This window comes from Ambystoma mexicanum, chromosome 11 (genome assembly GCF_040938575.1).
Source record: "Ambystoma mexicanum isolate Mex_15411 chromosome 11, UKY_AmexF1_1, whole genome shotgun sequence".
In the NCBI taxonomy this organism is placed as follows: domain Eukaryota; kingdom Metazoa; phylum Chordata; class Amphibia; order Caudata; family Ambystomatidae; genus Ambystoma; species Ambystoma mexicanum.
Genome location: NC_090934.1, coordinates 942399074 through 942419387, shown reverse-complemented (window position 1 = coordinate 942419387; position 20314 = coordinate 942399074). Strand labels below are relative to the sequence as shown.

At 44.5% G+C, this 20314-nt stretch overlaps 1 protein-coding gene across 1 annotated transcript in view; it reads left to right on the top strand.

Moving 5' to 3' along the window:
- The window catches only part of LOC138505078 (mucin-5B-like), a 2064041-nt gene that overhangs the window by 1327257 nt on the left and 716470 nt on the right, over positions 1 to 20314 (top strand). Inside the window, exon 29 of the mRNA XM_069625397.1 lies at positions 20193 to 20224. Coding sequence (XP_069481498.1) covers positions 20193 to 20224 — 32 coding nt within the window. The remainder of the gene's footprint in view (positions 1 to 20192; positions 20225 to 20314) is intronic.

Genomic DNA, 20314 nt, shown 5'->3' with positions numbered 1-20314 from the left:
TCCTCCAAACGGCTGCGTGAGGTACACCCCACCTCCATTTGGGGTGAGGGGGGAGAGGGCCACCCCAAAAGGTGGGGCAGGACCCCCAATAGATGGGGCAGTAGGGTTTGGGCACCCTGGGGGCAGATAGCCACACTAATGTGGCCATCTGCACCAAGCAAAGTTGGGTAAACAAAAAACAAAATGCAAATTCACAGGCTGCTTTTTAGGGGGGGCTGAGGGCCACCCTAAATTGGCAGCGCATGATGTACCGCAATGGGGGGTGGTCCTCAACCCCCCCACCCCAAATGGAGGGCCCCACCTCATGCAACTCTCCCTGGGGGCAGATATCTGCTCCTAGGAAGGGGCATCTGACCCCAGGGAGGGATGCATGAGGTGAGGCCCCCCCTATCTGCCCCCAGGGAGGGTTGCATGAGGTGGGGCCCTCCATTTGGAGTGGGGGGGGTTGAGGGCCACCCCCCGTTGCGGTACATCATGCGCTGCCAATTTAGGGTGGCCCTCAGCCCCCCTAAAAAGCAGCCTGTGATTTTGTATATTTTTTATTGTTTACCCAACTTCGCTTGGTGCAGATGGGCCCATTAGTGTGGCTATCTGGCCCCAGGGTGCCCAAACCCTACTGCCCCATCTATTGGGGGTCCTGCCCCACCTTTTGGGGTGCCCCCCCACCCCACCCCCAATGGCTGGGGGACACACCTCATGCAGGCCTCCCTGGGCCTCCTCCAAACGGTGCGTGAGGTACACCCCACCTCCATTTGGGGTGAGGGGGGAGAGGGCCACCCCAAAAGGTGGGGCAGGACCCCCAATAGATGGGGCAGTAGGGTTTGGGCACCCTGGGGGCAGATAGCCACACTAATTTGGCCATCTGCACCAAGCAAAGTTGGGTAAACAAAAAACAAAATGCAAATTCACAGGCTGCTTTTTAGGGGGGGCTGAGGGCCACCCTAAATTGGCAGCGCATGATGTACCGCAACGGGGGGCGGCCCTCAACCCCCCCCACCCCAAATGGAGGGCCCCACCTCATGCAACCCCCCCTTTCCAAGGACACCATTTTTTACAAAATCCCTGGTGGTCTAGTGGGCCCCAGGGCCCCAAACCCCCTCCCACCTCCCTCCATCTTTTTTTTTTTTTTTTTTTTTTTTTTCTTTTTTTATTTCACCCCTGGGGGCAGTGATCATCTGCCCCCAGGGGTCTCTGCCGCTGTGGCCCCATGCCTTGGGGCCACGGGGGAGGGGGGGCGCTTACCTAGTAAGCAGCCCCCTCCTCCCCCTGCGTCACAAACGGATCTGTATTGATCCGGTGGTATTGCTGCCCACGGATCGCGCGCCCTGCGCCCGATCCGCGGGCAGCAATGCCACACAATGGGTATCATTGGAAAGGGGAGAATCTCCCCTTTCCAACGATACCTGCCTTGATCTCCGGCTTGAAATACAGCCGGAGATCGAGGCGGACAAAGAAGGTCTCTTACCTTCTCTCTTCCCCGCAGCAGCCGAAAATGGCTGCTGCGGGGAATTTACTTTCAGTTTCACGCCGACGTGAAACTGAAGGTAATCCAGCCCCCTGGCAGTGAGGGGGGACCTCCCCCTCACATAGCCCGGGGGTTGGATTACAGTTTTGAGCGATCCCTGCTTTGCAGGGATCGCTCAAAACAAGGTGCCGAAAAGTACGAGCTATCTCGTCCTTGGCACTGCGTATGCACTTCCAAGGACGAGATACCTCGTCCTTGGCACTTAAAGGGTTAAAATACCCTAATTGGGAAAAATAATTGTTATTCTTGTATTTACTACACTATGAGATTTTAGCTGATGCTCAAATATTATTTGGATACTTTATGTGAGCTTGAGCATTTTACTGGAAGATGATTTCTAAAAGGTTCCCCTTGTGTGTAAATTTTATATTTTATTATTATTTTCTAAGTTTAATTTGAAAGAACACATTTTGTTCGAAGCAAATTAAATATTTAAAAAATATGTCCTCCTGACCACTCAACATCCTCAACATTTCATGTAAACAACCATTTATTGCCAAATGAAATTAACAGCCATTGCAAATTTCCTGAACTAGAATTGCACATGGTCTAGATAACTGAAGTACTTCACATTTAAATGTTCTATTAGCAGTCTTAAGTTTATTATATTTATAGTTTTAGGCACCATAATTTTTCCACCAACTAAGCGCTGACTTGTTCTGTCAAAGAATGGCTGTTGCTCATCATTTAATTTGATATGCTTCTTGCGCACAAAAGGTTGGGGACTCCTGTGACCTAGAAGAACATCTTTAGTACTTCAGTACTCCTATGTTTGCCTCCCTTTCCCTTTCCCATGCCCAGGTGGAATTCTATATATGTTACTTTATTCTACTGCACATGACCCTGAACACACCTTTGAAAAGTATAGGACCTCCATCTCCACCACTCATGAAGTTACACTTTCAGTAAACAATTGTTCTGTATCATGTGCACAGAAGGGAAAGGTTATTTTTTTTTTAAATTCGACATATCTATTTACTTTTTGGAGCTGTTGGAGGCACATTCATGAGAGGCCTATCCAGTGTTGTCCAATGCATGTACTTCATATTATATGTTGTATGCGTGACATTCCCCTTGAACAAGGAAGGTCTACAGTCTTAGCAGGGTCCAAAGGGGAGCTGGATGGATATTTCTCTCCATTAATGATTGACACCATTTTAGGCCGTATAACTTGGCACAGAGTAGATATCATATGCCCTGAATTTCATCCTAATGTACAACGTTGGCAGATAATGACAACAGTTTGCAGAAACACGAACACATGACAAGGGGTTGTTGGTGAAAGGCAGATTTATATATTTACCTATGAAACGGGGTGTACTGGGCGTGGGGTGATCCAATGATTTGCTGGCCACACTATGTGTCAACTAAAGTCGGGTGTGTACCTGGCATGCAGCGCACAGAGAAGGAATCGTTTTCACAAATGGTATTTCATATCCATGCACACAAAGCACCAAGAGAGTGTAGCATTGTTGTTGAAGTGGAAATACGTTTGAGACAACAGTCATAGATATCTCGTTCCATTCAGGGTCATTGTTACTTAGCCATACGCTGTCACATGCATAGCTTCAATCCTATGGTAGGGTTAGGTGACGAAATAGTGTGTTTATGCGTGTGCCACTGATACGGCTAGCACTCAGTGTGCCTTCCTCATGACCTTTGGGGGTTTGGCAGCTGTGACAAGTAAGGTGGCACTTGCAGATATTGGGCCTTGGCACCTCCAAGTGGTGTGAAAGGTTGTCCCTGGATATTGGCTGTTGTTTGCATGGTCCTGCTACTGCTTGCATGACAGCACTGGCAGCACTCTATATTGCAGTAGCATGGTTAGTCTATGATGGCAGTTGATTCATCATTTGACTTGTTAGTGTTTGTTAGCATATTGGGCATTTGCTTGCTGTTGTGAATTGATTATGTCTCAGCACTAATGCCAGCCATGGCGATCCTAGTGACACACGATGGGAGTTTGCAGCATGGATGATGTGAGACACAGTGTGATATGAGCTTTAGATTGGGTTTAGGGCTATAGTTAGCAGATGCTGTTAAAATGATATTCATACTAGTGTCAATGTCTTCTGAATGGTGAGGTTGTGCAAAAGTGTTCTTTACACAGTGAAGGAGTGTGATGGTGGGATCAGTTCAATCATTTTCCAAGTGATGAGTGGAATGTTGGGAGAGGTGGATGATCTGCCTGGCAAGGATGATTCTGCATGATTAAGAGGCATGCTGGTTGAGTGTACTGATCTGTGATTGATGTGCTGCTTTGCAATTTCCTGTTATCTGTAGATGTGTCTGATATGACTTCACCTATTGGTGGCACACATTTGGTATTCTTGACTCCCGTGTGTTTGATGTGAAGGTCCATGACATGCGTTATTGAGTCCCATGATATTCACAAAGGTTTCTAAGGAAGTGATACCATCTCCCACGCTTGTCATGCTCACGTGAATATTCTGTTTTCTAGCTTATCCCGGACCCCCATGGTATTGCCCCCAATAGTATCAGCAGCAACTTGGCGTATGGGTGGTTTGGGTATGACGTAAATAACATGCTGAATGTGTAAAGTCCTGCACACAGAAATGTTTTGCAAGATACAGCAGGTCACTATGATGTCACACCCAAAATCAAGTCGATAGAGGAACACACCGCTTGTGTGGTCAATGCATCTGAAGCAGAACTTCAGGTTCACAAACGTCTGCTTTGTAATGCCCCTGGATGCTCTATGCAGAGTTTTATTACATGTGCTGGACAAATGGGTGCAGTCCAACGCACCAAATACCCAGGGTAATCAACTCATGACATAGAAATCCCATGCCACTTGACAGATTGTGGCATGGATGTGTATTGCTGCATGCATGTAGTGAAGAAAGCATGAGAGGCTGGCTTGTGAAATGCCAGCTGTGTTATGCCAGTGGTTCTCTAGAAAGATCCAATTACTAAGAAATGCATTCCAGACGGTAGTTTGACATGGGCCTAAATGGCATGTGAGCGATGGGTGCTTGGCTCAACATCTTGCTCCCGCTCATGTGGTTGAAAGTGAAACCTGTTAAAGACCTCTTGGTCTGGCATCCCAAAGTGACCCTTTGTCGAAACACTTTCTCTGGGTTGCATCGTTGTGCAGTGGGCCACAGCTACAGCGAGTCACTGCTGCAGTGGGCCACTGCAGCCTCCTGCTGCTGTTGGGCTATTGGGTCTAGTGCAAACTCGCAAGGTAACATGTTCTTGAAGAATCTGTTTGCTTGTTGGGGGGTGGGGCATGCTTTCATGTTCTATTCGTTTGGATGCTCGATGTGCCCAGACAATTGTGAATTCAGTCTCTTGAGCATGGCCTTAACGTTGCACATGTGCGTCTTTGTGTTGCAACAGTGGTACATGCTGAGGCGGTTATTCTGTGCAGGTGACATCTGGCTGGGCATTTATGTTGTGTGGACACTTGCAGTCGGGAAGTCACTCCAAATTTGGAAGACATACAAAATGAACAGGGTACAGGGCTGTGTTTACTTTGACCAGTTACTACGTTGTGACTGGCTAGCTGATTGTAGGTGTACCACAAGTGCTTTGGGGGCAATGGTTTTTCTGACAGGAGTAACATAAAACGGTGGATGGATATGTTGGGCATGGGATGCATGCCAAGATGCCTGTTCCCTTTTGGGAGATGAATGCCAATCATCACTGTACACCCACCCCCAAGCAGTTTGTGGCTTACAGTTCTGAAATACTGATGGGTTATCCAGTACAGAAGGTCCCAGAATGAAGTCGAGAAGACCTTTACATGGAACTATTGCAGCATTTTTGAAACCACGGCCAACAGCAAAAGGACACTGCTACAAACATCAATATCAGTCTTCTTGGTGAGTCGCCTCCTACGCTACATGTTTGTTGTCCTCTGGCCAGTATGTCTAATGTGTATTAGTCTGTATATATACACTGCTGACACAGTGTGGTGCTGGAGTAGATGATTACAGGACTCTTGTGCATGCCGTAATCATTCAGAACATATCCTCACCACTCACACTGTGGGGCGGTGTATGGCTATGCAAATGTGTGAAGTCAATACCCCTGTTCCAGACTTAACCATTTGTGAGCGTTGTTGTTATTTGGTGAGTCGGTGCCACCCAGCTTAAACTATGGACCTCAGGTTGCCATAGCCTTAGAGTTGAGGGTTTGATTCCCTCTGATGGGCATATAATGATGCTGGTCCCTGCCTGACTGATCATGCCCATAGGGTTGAGCTATCAAACCTCTATTACCAGGTGAACCATGGCTTAGCTATGGTGATCCCCTGACTAGTGTCTAAAACAGTGGCCAAAGGGTTGACCAGCTCGAGTCCATACTCGAGTCCATACTGAATCTCAACCCGGCTTGCCGTTTGTAAAGAATTTTTTAATGCTGTAAATATAACATATTAATACTTTATTTGTGTTTCTTGGTTGATTGATTGAAATTATGCTATATCTTAGATTCTCAGCATTGCAGTCATACTCAGCCCCCTTCTGTACTCTATCCACTGTTTGACCTCGATTCCATAAGTAGACGGTTTTTAATCTGTGGCTTTATGGATGTTTTGGACTACAACTTCTTTCGGCCATAGCTAGCCTAGTCAGTGGTGAGGGATTATGGGAGTTGCAGTCTAAAACATCAGGACCCAGGTTGGAGACCCCAGCATTATGCATATCTTTGTTCTTTTGCCTTTGCTGGTGGGTCATTGTGACCATGGACACAATATCCTGCTTAGTGGACCTGACCAAGAGTAACAATCTCTCCATCTTGGTCTAATATTACATTACAAATGAGGAGCATAAAAGGTAATCATATTTAACATAATAATTATCAAAACTAGAGACTATGTTTAGAAGAACTATTCTGCAGGACCTCACAGGGAGAAACTCCCCTGATGTGGACAAGGACTGCCTTTCCATGATGGATCCCTTTAACCCCCTTACCCTGGAGACTTTGAAGTCTTTGGGGTACTCCAAGAACTAACCGGCAAGCACTACTGTTTGTTACTGTGATATTGCTTCCTTTACCCGTTTAAAATGTAATTCCACCAAGACGGAGGAACATACAGAGTGATAGTAGGACAGCTTACAAAAGTACCAAGAAGGGGAAGATTGAAGGAGTGATGCAAACTGCTCCTTTTCTAAATCTAGACAGTTCTGAGAAGAGGTGGCCCTAAGATGGCACGAAGGATGCTCCATTGATACAGAAGAAAGACTATGACACTTTGCTGGGGAGGACCCAGCTATCCGATATAAAAAGCAAGTAGGGACTCAGTGAAATGGGAACCCTGGCGTGAAGCCTGCGAATCCCGGCGATTCAAACCTGGGACAGAGGAAGTGAGCTGAAGGAGCTAGTCCTTGGTCGTGAGGACACAGTGTAAAGGTCATCAGAGCCCTACGTCGTTGAACGGAGATCCAACCTGTGTAGAATCTGTTGAAAGGCTGACGGTGGCGTGACTTCGACGAGGCGGACCATGCAGTCTTGCAACTACACCGATACTGAAGAGCCAAACAGCCCGCGGAGCCAGCACGGTGCAGCGGCAGGCAGAGAGGGACGCAAAGAGTTTTCAACAAGAACAAGCTGAACCAAGACCCTAGGAGGAACCGGTGACGTGGACCCACGAGAAAGAAGGTAACATGAGTCATGGGAGGCTTGGTAGGGGTTTGGGCAAGGGTGAAGAATACTTTGGGAGTGATCATCCTCGTCACAGTAATTGCCAGAAAGATATCAAGAGGGAAGAATGCAAGCATTAATTGCTATAATAATACTAAGAGTGATGTGTGCTTCAGGAGTAATCTCCCACATCACAATAATTGCAATAAAGATGCCAAGAGTGAAAAGTTCCTCTGGAGTAATCTTCCTCGTCACAGTAATATCTATAAAGATACCAAGAGCAATTCAGGAGTAATCTCCCCGGTCCCAGTAGTTGCAATAAAGAATACAAGCTTGAAGAGTGCTTCTGGAGTAAACTCCCTCATCACAATATTTGCACGGAAGATATCAAGGACAAAGATTGCTATGGGAGTAGTCGCCCTACCCAAGAGGTTTGTGGAAACTGTTGGAAAAGCCAAGGACATTTTGGGAGCAATCTCCCTTGTGGTGATAGACAAGAGGAAGAGAAGAAATGTCCTTTAATATATATAACGCTAATAAAGAATCATTGTTGGACATTTAACCAAGCCCAGAGAAGTCCCTGGGTGGAATTACAAGGACTTATCTGAACTGTGGCTAAACACTATTCAGCCCTTAATGCTGAACCAGTTGGTCCAGGGAACAGGAGTTATTGTCCATGCCTCATTATGTTTATTGAATACATTTTGTTTAGTGGTAGGGTCAGAGCAGGATAGTTTGTGCAGAGGATGGATTCTTTAGTTTGACAACCACCCTGATGACAAGCACCCGAGTTAGAATTTAGTTAGGTAGCACAACCCTTTTAGGGATAGATAGGTAGTTTTCATATTATTTGAATAAAACGTGTAGTTTGAAATGCCTCCCCTTTGTCCCGACTCATTCTTCTGACTTATCACAATGTGTAACTCCACGATCTCCAAAGAAAAAATTCCCAAAACAAAATCCCCCCCGAAAATGTGTTTATTCCACAAATTTGGAGAAAAGGAGAAGAAGCGGGCACCAGCTATAAAGTTCATCTATTTTTCATCTCTTTCAAATGCTATAATACTCAATTCAATTCAAAGGAGCTATCAGGTCATGGTCGATCCTATGACACTAGAATCCACAAAAATTCTGAAAACACAAAACTAGGTGTGTCCACCTAGTAACACCCAATGCTCTCATATAGCTTGTGGCTGAGCTGATTAGTTGTAATAGATTTTATACTGATTGCCATCCGTATATCTTTTTATGCAGCACAGTCTTTATATACTATTGTTCCTTGTTATCTATATTTACTTCACAAAGTCAATAAAACCATTCGGATTGAATCCTAATCCAACTTTGACCAATATTTTAATTGGTTTACATGAGACAGCACAATTCCTAAGTCACAGCGTGGCTCAATAACCAATGCATTTTGGAGCCTTGCTCCACCTTCAGGGCTTTACATATAACAAAACCACATGTGTTTATAGAACAAATGATATTACATTGAATATTATATACATACCCAAGTCAGTCATTTGCATGTGTCACAACAAGGAAGAGAAAAGAAATGAAACATAAACTCCAGTTAGAACATATTAGAACATATTAATAAATATTTCTTCATCGTACTATCTGTAAATAACCAAGTTCATCATAGGGACTTTGATCTATAAATGCAGATAATGTTGTGATCTGTTAAAGTAATGATTTTGTGGATTCATATTAAACTCTATGCTTCCTCACGTACTGACTCACATAAGTGTGCTGCACCGGTTCACCATTACCTGATTCTCACATTGTTTGTGTTCCTTCACCGTTGCTGCCCGCGCGGGCGCGCACACATTTAAAACTGTTTGTTGTTGCTATGGAGACCCGCTGAGGCGTTACAGCATGTTTGCAGGCGTGCTGACGTGTCGCCGCCTCGCGTCCAGTCCTCCCATGGTAATAAGTGGACGGGAAAGAGGTTTCTGTATATTGTTGCTATAACCACGTTCTCACACTATTAGGCTATAGCTATGTACATGCAATCTTTCTATTCCACAAATTTCCCAGGAAAGGGAAAGCCTTAGAACACTCCAGCAAGAAGATCAGAGATGCCAAATACAAAATGAGTGCACTAAAGAATATGGCAAAATGAAAAGAACTCTTGTATATAGAATCAACGGTGCTTGAATTTAAGAACAAATGTTTAATTGAATCAGTCTACCCTGAAACAGGAATTGCGCATGGACTAGAAACTTTCAGGAGAAAATGGCAAAATTCCCTGGCATAGAAAAAAGACTAACATTGGTCTTATGGTATGCCTAAGAACATTTAGAAAAAAGACTATATACCTCTACTGGTATCACGACTGAGCTACCGATAGTGTGATTGCCTTCCAAGATCATTGGAATGTACCCCTCCAAAATGTGCTGTACCCTGACCCTGTTTTCGCTTCTCTGTCTCACTCATTGTAAGTCATGTCATACTGTGTCGTGATGTATAATGCAAGTGCATCAAAGTTTTAAAAAAAGAAAAAAGGATTTATACAAAACCTTTTGCAAATAAAAGTATAGCGCAACAAAGCATTCACAGTTGATAATTGTAGTTACATTTACAGTTGTTTTTGTGGAGTTAATGTGGGATTCGACCCAAGTCTGCATTGTAGAGAGCACCTGTGTGTTAAATACAGAAATCAAAGATAAAATAGCAAAATTTCAAAGTTTCTAAGATTCAACTAATAAATGTTTGACAAAAGGCAGGCCATGGCTTGCTAGGTGAGCTTGTATACCCTCTTCCCAAGAACACGGTGGTGAAGCGGATAGATCAGCTCCTGAAGAGTCCTGATGCTCAGAAAGTGGAGCTTGGACGTGGGAGGTTCCCCGTAGGTACTTTCATGATGAAATATATCTTCTAGACGTCAAGCTGAAGTGCAGGTTGATGGGCCTGCTGGAAGCTTAGTAAGCAAGCGAAGAACTGCTGGCCGACGAGAGTCGTGGCGGAGGGAGCATTATGTGGAGGCGCCCCAAGAGATAGCGGACTCGACTCTGGGTATTTACGTAGTATTGACTTGAGCGCACTGCTCCTACTGAACCTGGCCTTCCCCTACAGGACACAGACCGAGGACTAAAATCCCTGCGCTAACATTGGGTGAGAGTGTGCGGAGGAACGAGCAGTGTCAACGCCGCGAGGAGCAGAGGTAAAGCCCTTTGGAGTGGCCTAATAATCGGAAGGTGTTACCCCGCACCGCCATTGGACGAGGGCGGGTGCAGTGAAAAGCACTGAGACGCAGAGTCCTACAGCTGGCTGCAACAGACATGCCTCTCAAGGGAAGCCTGACAGGTATAGTGCGCGGACAGCCCTGGGAGGCAAGGTCATTCTGGAAGCACACCATTGCAGTGTGGCATACCTGGGCTTGCGGCTCTAGGGGCTGCATACCGAACAGTGGAAGCCCTAGTAGGCAGTCTGAAGCCCGCCAGAGTGAGGTCAAGGAGGCCAATGCAGGCCCCTCGTGTGGTAGTCGGACAGGAGCTGGAAAAACGTGGCAAGGCGGTACGAAGAGTGTGGGTTGTTGAGTGATTGGAAAGCCCAGTTACTCAGTGCAGATTTGTGTGCACCCAGGGAGGGTGAGAGAGAAACTGATGGAAAGCTTTTCACGCCTACACCTGGGTCCAGGAGGTGAATGAGCTGGATGGAGTTGCTGAGTCAGTACCAATAACAGGCACAGGTTGCGATGGACACTCCATAGGAGACCAGTGGGCAGAGGTTGGGGCGACTAAGAGTGACATTCAGGCAATATTGGAGGAAATCAGGGGGATGAGGGTAGAAATTATGGGCAAAGTGACGGAACTAATGGGCAAGGTGGAGGGCATGGAAGAGAGATTGATAGGATTTTAAACAAACCAGACCTCAGTGAAGATTCTTGAAACTCAACTGGACATGAGGCTCTCATAGGTGGAAAAGCAAGGGGATGAATTATGCCATGGCGGATGACATCACAAATAGGGAAAGGCGCAATACCCTGAGCTTCTTTGGGATACAGGAGAAGGAGGGTGAGACACCTGAGGGCCTTTAAAGGACAATTCAGGACATTCTCTCCCATCAAGGAAAAAGGCATACCCAGAAGTGTCATCAATAGGACCCATAGTGCAGGTAGAGGAGTGAAGGGCCCCCGATACGTCCTTGTCCGGTTTCATTATTACTCTGAGAAGGCTTGGATCCTGGAAAAGGCAAGATGTATAGGCTTTCTCGAATATGTAACCTCTGGGGTTGTGATATATCAGGACCTATCCTCTATACCTTGATGTGTCGTAAGAAGTTTGCACCCCTCACGCAATGATTGAGGGACAGATGGGGTAGGTACATATGGGGATAACCGTTTTCCATCTCTTGAATGGGAAGGAAAGAAATTTCAGTTGGTCACTGAAGACGACATTCACAGGGTGACAGAAGAACTGATCAGTGGGAGAGAAGAGGCATGGGAAACCTCAAGAAACTGGTGAAAGGAGGGCAATAGAGAAATTGGAAGCAAAGACTGATGCAAAATTCAAGGAGTAAGGAAGTTTAAGAAGCTGAACATGCCTTCACCCAGCAATAAGAACACCTGAACTGCTGGGATTATGGTGGCCATTGGGGTCAATGTTTTTCCGCTTGGGATTTCGCAGCCCGTAGGAGAAGGTTGGGGAGGGAGCGTTGGCAAGGGGGTCCTTGCAGTGAAAGAACAGGGGGGGTTCAGTGTTGTGATGGCTGACTTGGGTGGAGGGGGCGGTTTAGCAGTCTCTGAAAGAGATTCACAGAAGACGAGGAGGAGGTAGGGTATAACTTGGGGGCTGAAGGTAAACTACTGGGGGAGTGGTTTTTCTATGCCCTAGAAGTTATATTTGTTTGTTAAAGTTAGGAAGAGGGGAGTACCTGGTGGTTCGGACCTCTGAGATGGGCAGCAGTCGACAAGGCCAAAATGCCTGATGACAAAGTTGGGTGGGCTGTGTCGGCCTACAGTGGAGGGGTAACGGGATTTACTAAAATGCGATGTAGTAGTTTGTTTGTTTCTTTCTTTATTTGTAGTGCGCGCCGGACCCGGAGGTATCAGGGTGCAGAGATAAGAATACTTTATTTAGGCTTACAAGTTACAAAGTTTCATAAGCATCAAAATACAAATAAATTCGAAGACAGTAAATATTACAGGTGCATTACAAAAATGGAGTCAGTACAGCATTCAGGTAATACAGGTTAGGAGTTGTCGCAGTGGAAGCAAAGGGTCCAGTAATTTGCTAGGTCATGTAACCAGTGCAGTTATGTTATAGGTCATTTTCTTTGAGCCATTTGATCATGTTTAATCTGAAGAGTGGGTAAGATTGGTCAGTTCTTAGAGTAGGTGGGAGGGAGTCCCACAGTTGGGCTGCTTTGACGGGGAAGCTATTTCCCCCGGTTGTCCTCATTTTGTAGGGGGGGGGACTGATAGGCAGTTTGTATAGTCTGCTCTAGTTGGTCTGGATGTGACTCTTCTTTTGAATCTCTCTGTTAGGTAGCTTGGTGCCGCATTGTTAAGGCATTTGAATGTTAGAGAAGCAGTTTTAAGTTTAATTGTGTCAGCTGTAGAGAGCCAGTTGGATTTTCCTCTGATTGTTGTTATATGTTCTCTTTACGAGATTCCTAGTGCCGCTCTAAGGGCATTGTTTTGCAGTATTTGAATTTTCTGCGTGATATATTTATTGGATCCCAAGTAGAGGGTGTTACAATAATCCAGTAGGGACACCACAAGTGCTCTTGCCAGCGTGGTGCAACTATTTGAAGAGAGGTAAGGTCTAGCTGCTCTGATCAGCTTACAAATGTAGGCTGTGCATGATGCCATAGCATTCACTTGTTTTGCCAAGGTGAGGTTATAGTCGAGGTAAAAGCCTAGTGTTTTTACCTCCTTTGCAACTGTAATTATGTGCCCATTTATGGCAAAAGATGTGTAGTCCTGGCTTAGTTTCTTGATGTTCTGTGTAGTTCCCAGTATGATGAGTTTCATTTTGTCATCATTCAGGCATAGACCATGACGAGCCATCCATGCCTGGATGATGAGGTATATCTTATTCACCAAGGCCAAATCCTGCTTGTAATCCCCCGAAGGTGGGATGAGAATCTGGGTGTCATCTGCATAGTTAGTGTAGGTGACACCTAGAGAGTCCAGAACGTCAAACTGGGGCTTAATAAAAATGTTTTACATGGTAGGGGAGATGCATGATCCTTGGGGTACACCACAAGTAATAGGGGCAGGGTCAGCAGCTGCTGTTGTAGAGAAGACCCTCATGGTTCTCTCGCTTAGGAATGATTTGATCCATGCTATGGCATGGGGCGAGAAGTGTGCTGCTGACTCAAGGTGGTTGCAGAACACTTTGTGATCCACCAGGTCAAACACTGCCGAGATTTCCAGTAGGAGAAGCAGAGCCGTTTTTCCTTGGTCTCTCAGCTCGTCAACCTGGGTCTTATTAAAACCTGATGGCCGCGAGCCTAGGAGTTGGTACAGATCCAGGAATTTCTGTATCTGTAAGTAGGCAACTCTATCTAAACTCTTTAGTAAAAATGGCACTGTGGTGATGGGCCTGTAGTTTGTGAGTATGGCCAGGTCCAGGGATTGCTTCTTAAGAAGGGGGAGGACCCGGGATTCTTTAAGATTACTCGGTATGGTACCCAAGGAGAAAGATGAGTTGTTGAGTTTAGAGATGAATGGCGATAAATCTCTAGCAGCATCTTTTATTATTTGAGCAGGGCAATTGTCGCCTCAGCAATTTGATGGTTTAAGCGATAAGATTATTTTTCCAACCTCCAATATGGAGACTTTGGTGAAGTTAAATCTTTGTTCGGGTTTGGCAGTGGTACTTGTTTTGTCGGTTTGGGTAGTTGTAGGAGGTAAGTTTAGTTTTTTCTTATCGAATTTAGTTTGGAGAGTGGCAATTTTGTCGCTAAAGGCCTTCTGGATATCAGAGCACCATGTCTTATTTTTGATACAGTTATCAGGTAGCGGGATCGGGTTCTCCAATTCTTTTAGTATTGTAAAGAGCTCCTTGGGTCCTGATTTTGCGTGCATTATTCTAGTGTCCTAGCTTTCTTTTTTTGCTCACTTTATTTCAGATTTGTATTTAGTCAAGATAGTGATAAGGGTGGCTTTGTTCGCCTCTGAAGGTACTAGTCTCCAAGAGGATTCGCACTTGTGTTTTTCTTTCCTTAGTGATTTTAGGTAAGGGGTAAACCAGGCATTTGGTTGTGCTATAGGTTTGCTGTTTCTCATTTTTAATGGGACGATAGTGTCTAAGACATTGGTCATGACTGTGTTAAACTCGTTGACTAGAGATGAGGGATCTAGTGTGTCAGGCAGTGATTTTAAGGTAGGTAAAATTAGCGGCAATATCCTGCATGTGGTTATATATTTTTATTCCTTAATAACATTGGGGGTGCTGGAGTATTATTTTGTGGTTGGAAGGTTTTAACGTCTGTAGAGAAGGCTATAAGAGCGTGATCAGTCCATACTTGAGGACTGATAGATGTAATAGTTGTGTTACATTTGTGTGAGCTACCCAATCTAGTATACTGCCTTTCTCGTGGGTAGACTGTGTCACTCTTTGGGTAAAGCTGAGCTCTGAGAGGGCATTAGCAATGTTTAGGGCTTGTACATCTTTATGATCATTAAAGCCTAGGTTTAGGTCTCCTAAGAGAAGGGCTTGGGATGTATTTTTTAAATTATCTGAGAGTATCGTAGAGATGTCCTCTTCGAAGGAGCCAATGGGTCCTGGTGGCCTATAAATGAGATGTATGTTAATAGTTTGTGAGTTAGAAGTTAGGAGCTTGACGGTTAGGGACTCACAGGATTTAGGATGCAGGGCTGTTTCTATTCTTATTGACAGATTAGTTTTGGCAATGAGTGCTAAACCTCCTCCACAGGAGTTGGTTCTGTCTTCTCTAAGATAGTATAGTTAGTAGGGACAGCGAGCATCAGGGCTGGGCCAGCCGCTTGATGTAGCTGTGTTTCCCTAATGGCTAAAAAGTCATAGTTGCCTATTTGTATAAGGTCAGCAATTTCAGTAGCATGGGCTATTAGTGACCTGACGTTGATAAGTGCTCCTTTGAGAACAGGGTTGGGTTGGGCCAGTCTGTTATGCTTGGCTGGGCTGGTTTGTGGTATTTGTCTATTGTGTCAATGTGATTGGTGGTGGCACTTGTTAGGGCGTGGTTTTGTTTAGTAGTGTCCTTATGATGACTTCTACTATTTGCGCATGCAGTAAGGTACCTGGCAGGTAGTTTGTAAATCTTAGGTAATCTCGAACGTAGTTTAGAATTCCTGTGCGTGATGTCGCTAGGAAATGTTGGTTGTGATGAGATTAGGAGTAGGAACATTTTCTAAAGTCTGTTCGATGCCTGGGGCAGTCATGTACGACAGACTTGTTGTTACAGTTAGGGCTTTGACTAGGCAGGTTTGGAAGAGGTATGCTCGTGGGAAGCAATGTCAGCCTGAGGGCAGTCATAACGAGGAAGATAATAACAATTGTAAGCAAGAAGCATGTCCATAGATCACGGCAAGAGCGGTAATGCTGAAAAGGTAAGTCACAGGCAAATCAGGCTAGGTATAAACTTAAACAGTGCATTCAGTAGGCGATACCATGGATCAACTGCAGTTTAGTTAAAGTTAGCAGGGTGAGGTTATCTTGAATATACTTTGTTGATGCTAGACAACGTGATTAATGGCTGGGAGTATCAGATAGATATGAAAGCTATGGTATAAATGGTCAGCGTGGCATTGTGACTAAGATACATGTTGACAAGGCATTCAAGGTGCAACAAGTATGATATATATTGTAGTAGTTGCACGTATACTATTCATATGAGACACTAGTGGAGCACGTATTCTGCCGCACGATAAACAAGATCACAAGAAAAATATATTGAACAAGGTTTAGGAGAGGCAGTTTGTTTCAAGAGTCAATATGCCACCACTGAGAGTGCAGCAGCAAGATAACAGAACAGTAGGCTATGTGTGGCTTGCTTGATGGAGTTGTAGTTGTCAATTCGGTGGGGAGTATGAGGCGGACTCAACGAAAGAAAGCCAGAATGGGATAAAAGTGGAGATTTTATTACATTTAAGCAGATTTATGAGAGGTTGGGATTGGTGGATGTATGGGAGGTAAAGGCACGAATAGGGAGTGTGAGGGCTCAAACCTAAGCCCTGTTTATGTACTATTCAGCTGTACACAAGTCTTCCTCACGTATAGACTTGGTGTTGGTCGACTCTGGTGCTCTTTCATCGGTCAGGAGGATGGACATGTGCTTGTACTTGGTACTGGCGTGATTACATGTTAAAGGAGAAAGCAGTGGGAGAATCTATTCTTAAGAAAATTAAAGAATATTTTGAATTTAAGGATACAGGAGAGGTTACTACAAGAAAATCTGGTTCCATGTGATATTGTCCCCGCAAAAATGTCGCCATACAGTAATGGCGCCATTTATTTGCTGCAACATTGTCATATGGATGGAACCTGCGGGGGACACCCCCGCAACCCCCACATTTTGTTTTATGGAGTGGGGGACACCCTGCAACCTCTGCACCCATTTACCCCATATACTATCCCCATAATAATATTGCCTATGCCGTTTCCTTGCGACTACATGTATGGCAACATTATTTATGGGGATAATATTACCTGATACTGAAAATCTGTAGGAATGGTTTAAGGTGATCATTAGGGGGAAACTGATTGGGATAGGGCTGCGTTCTAAATGGTATCAAATGTAAGAAGAAGATTCCCTCAGATATGGGATTGAGAAATTACACCCATTGGGGGGGTTGACACGAATATGAGCTGCACACAGCTGAAAGAGCTCAGGGCATGTAAGGTGGAACTTAAGGCTCTGCTAGCACATAAAACAGACTTGGCATTGAAACACCTTAAGCAAAGGTACCATGAGAAAGGTGAGAAGGCGGACAAGCTGCCGGCATGGAGATTAAGGGCACAAACACAGTCTAGAATAGTGAATGTTCTAGAACCAGAAGGGTGACAACAAAGAGAAGCATTGTGGAGTTTGCAGAGGAAATTAGGCAGTACTATGCAAATCTCTATTTGACTGAGTGGAGGGGGGACGGGAAAGGGATTAGAACCTATTTAGAGGGGTTGGGACTTCCGGAGCTGTCAGCTGACGATGCGCTAGCACTGGACACCCTGATTACGGTGTAGCAGGTGATTTTCGACAAAGAGTATGAAGAGTCGTAAATCTCCCAGGAAGGACGACCTCACAGTCAGGTTCTACAAAATGTTTAGATCCGCCCTAGCCCCAACATTGGTGTAGGTCTTTAATGAGGGGTTCATAGCAAAACTGTTACCGAAAACGAGGCTCACGGCCATAATGACAGTCAACCCCAAGGAAGCAAAAGACCATAAACAGTGAGCATATTACAGGCCTATCTCCCTGCTTAACATTGATGTTAAAATAATAGCATATATTTTGGGGGACAAGCAAGTTCCACCCCTCACTTATCCAGGGCGACCAGGTTGGTTTCATGAGAGGGAGACAATGCTCAGATAATATCAGGAACACTCTGAACCATCTGTACCGGACACAAAATCTTGCTAGAGAAACATACTTAGCATCTTTCAATGCCGAAAAGGCTTTTTACAGGGTGGAATGGGGTTTCAGGAATGAAGTCCTGGTCCAGTTTGGTTTTGGGGCTAATTTTAGGAACTGGGTGGCTACAATTTACCATGTTCCCTCGGTAAGGGCGACTGAGAACAGGACACTATCGCAGTGGTAAAACTGTACAAAAAGAAGTAGTGGAACTATGTTCCCTGCTGGCCCACTCCAGCCCCCCACAAACTCCATTGCCTATTGCCACACCCCTCCCACGTGCAAGACAAACCACATACTGGGTCCTTTCATCCTTTGCACCCCCACTACTGTGTAAAGGCTGAAAGAAACTCGGTGGAAAGAATTGCATTATAAATGACCCCCATTACCTTTATTCATTGTCCCCCACAGCATGCATATTTAAGCGCCCCCCCCTTTCTAATCACCAAACATTCATACCTCTTAAGGGGCATGCTAAAGATTAAAGCCACTCCTCCCATCTACCCATTAACTGCACGTGCAGCTGTGCCTGCAGTATTTTCAGTTTAAGTCGGTGCTATGCACTGAAATGCAGATTTCAACTCCTTCTTAAACTTTTATTTTAAAACAAAACCATTCCAGAAAGGTTTCTTTTTAAAATAAATGTCTAGGCATGGTGCAACGTTATAAAAAAAAGAGTAAAACTGCTCCCAACCACTCCCGCTTACTTCGACCACTGCTCTATCAGGGCACTTCTCCTTAAATAGGAGGACGAGACAGGGATACCCTCTACCACTCTACTCTTCGCCCTTGTGAATGAACCCCCGGCTGTGGCAATTCGGGCCAACCTGGGGCTACAGGGCATTGACTGTGAAGAACTCAAATTTAAGATGTCACTATTTGCCATTGACATACTCTGATGTCTCTCAATAAATGTTTGGCAATATCTTATCTTATATTAATAAAAGTCAAAATTTGTTTGTGGGTTTGTAGCTTGGCGAAGAGTTGTTCCTTATACGATTCCATACCGTTTCACCAATCTGCATCAAATTTTGCATAGTTACCTGTTAGGACCCTTCCGGACATTACTGGCTACTTGTCATTTGGAAAACCCCACCCCTTTCCCTGGATTTCAGCACCTTAAAATCAGCGAAACATCAATGTCGACGTAGAAGGATTGGTCTAGACATTAGAAACAAAACTCGACCTGGAAAACCAGGTTTCAAGGCCCTAGGATGCACGGTTTCCAGGATATTTACACCGCAATGCACCACAACGACTGCACCAAACCAAGGTGAGGCGACAGTTGGGGAGAGAGCATGGAAGATCCCAGTATGCAGCAGCATGCCAACTCTCACCTCCGTCCCAACGTCTGCTCCGGGGTATGTCAGCGAGCCGCACGCACCCATTCTCAGTGCAGTTTACTTCAGAGTGCAAAGCACATCAAGCGATAAGCGAATCGGAACAGCGGCCTACAGGAATATTGATTTTCAACAACTGATGAAAGTGTTGTCATGTCTGCCTACAGAACTCATTCGGCGAACGGGCACTTTTTGCTGGTATGGAATAAATAAGAAATTATGAATTCATATCTTAAAACAATCTTTATAAGTAGTAGACTTATTTTGTGTGCACTTTTTTGGCTAACCATCCTACCTTGAAAGACAAATGGTGGGTAGGTATGTCAAAGCAAGTGTTGTGGTGAAACAAAGTAACAATTGTGCTTATGAAAATGTGATAAGAAGTTGAACCTATCAATTAGTTTGATATTGGTAAGAGGACCTAATACCAGTCCAATGACGACTTTCGATACTCATTTTACGTAAGGTACGTTATTCCTTATAATACATGGTAAAATCATCATTCTTTTTAATACTCTTGCTCGCCCTATTGCAAGAGACCTGCTATTTGTTGATATGATAAATGAATAAATATGTGATGTTGCAAAAAACAAGGCAATATACAGCTATTAATGTGTTTTTCATGAAAAAACTGCCATTGCCGTAAACTAAATTAGCACACTACTATAAACGTCTCCCTATCACCAAATGCATGTGAATTGTCAGAGAAATGTAGTTCAGACTAAATGAACCTGAAAAGCTAATCATCCAGATAAGTGTTTTGGTGGCATCTGTAATTTATTCACACGTCATTTTGGCCCTGGAAGGAGTGATTGCAAACTCACATCACAGCTCTAACCGACTATTACAGTTGCAAGTGACATATTTTCTTATTACAGGTGAGATGTAATGTTACAACTATACTAAGAACATTGATTTTATACAGGTATTGCAGTCCTTGTGTATTATATTCAAGTAATTTAAATGAAGGTATTCTCTTCATAACATCAATGTTTTTAGAATGTCTAAACATTTGTGGCCATGGGGTTCCTTTTGGCTAAAATGTGTGGTCCCTTTGTCCCTTGCTGACCCGGTTTATTCAGTCATTGGCCGATTCAGGTAAATGAGCTATCAGTCTTTTTAAAGATATAAATGTATTTTTCCTTTTATTTTAGGTTGTGTGGGACCTGATGGGATGCCCAGAAAGGTCAGTATAGAAAAGAGACATGTTTATATCACTGTTAAAAATGTCTATTACAAAATATATGTTACTATCCTTAGAGTGCAGTTTCTTCCA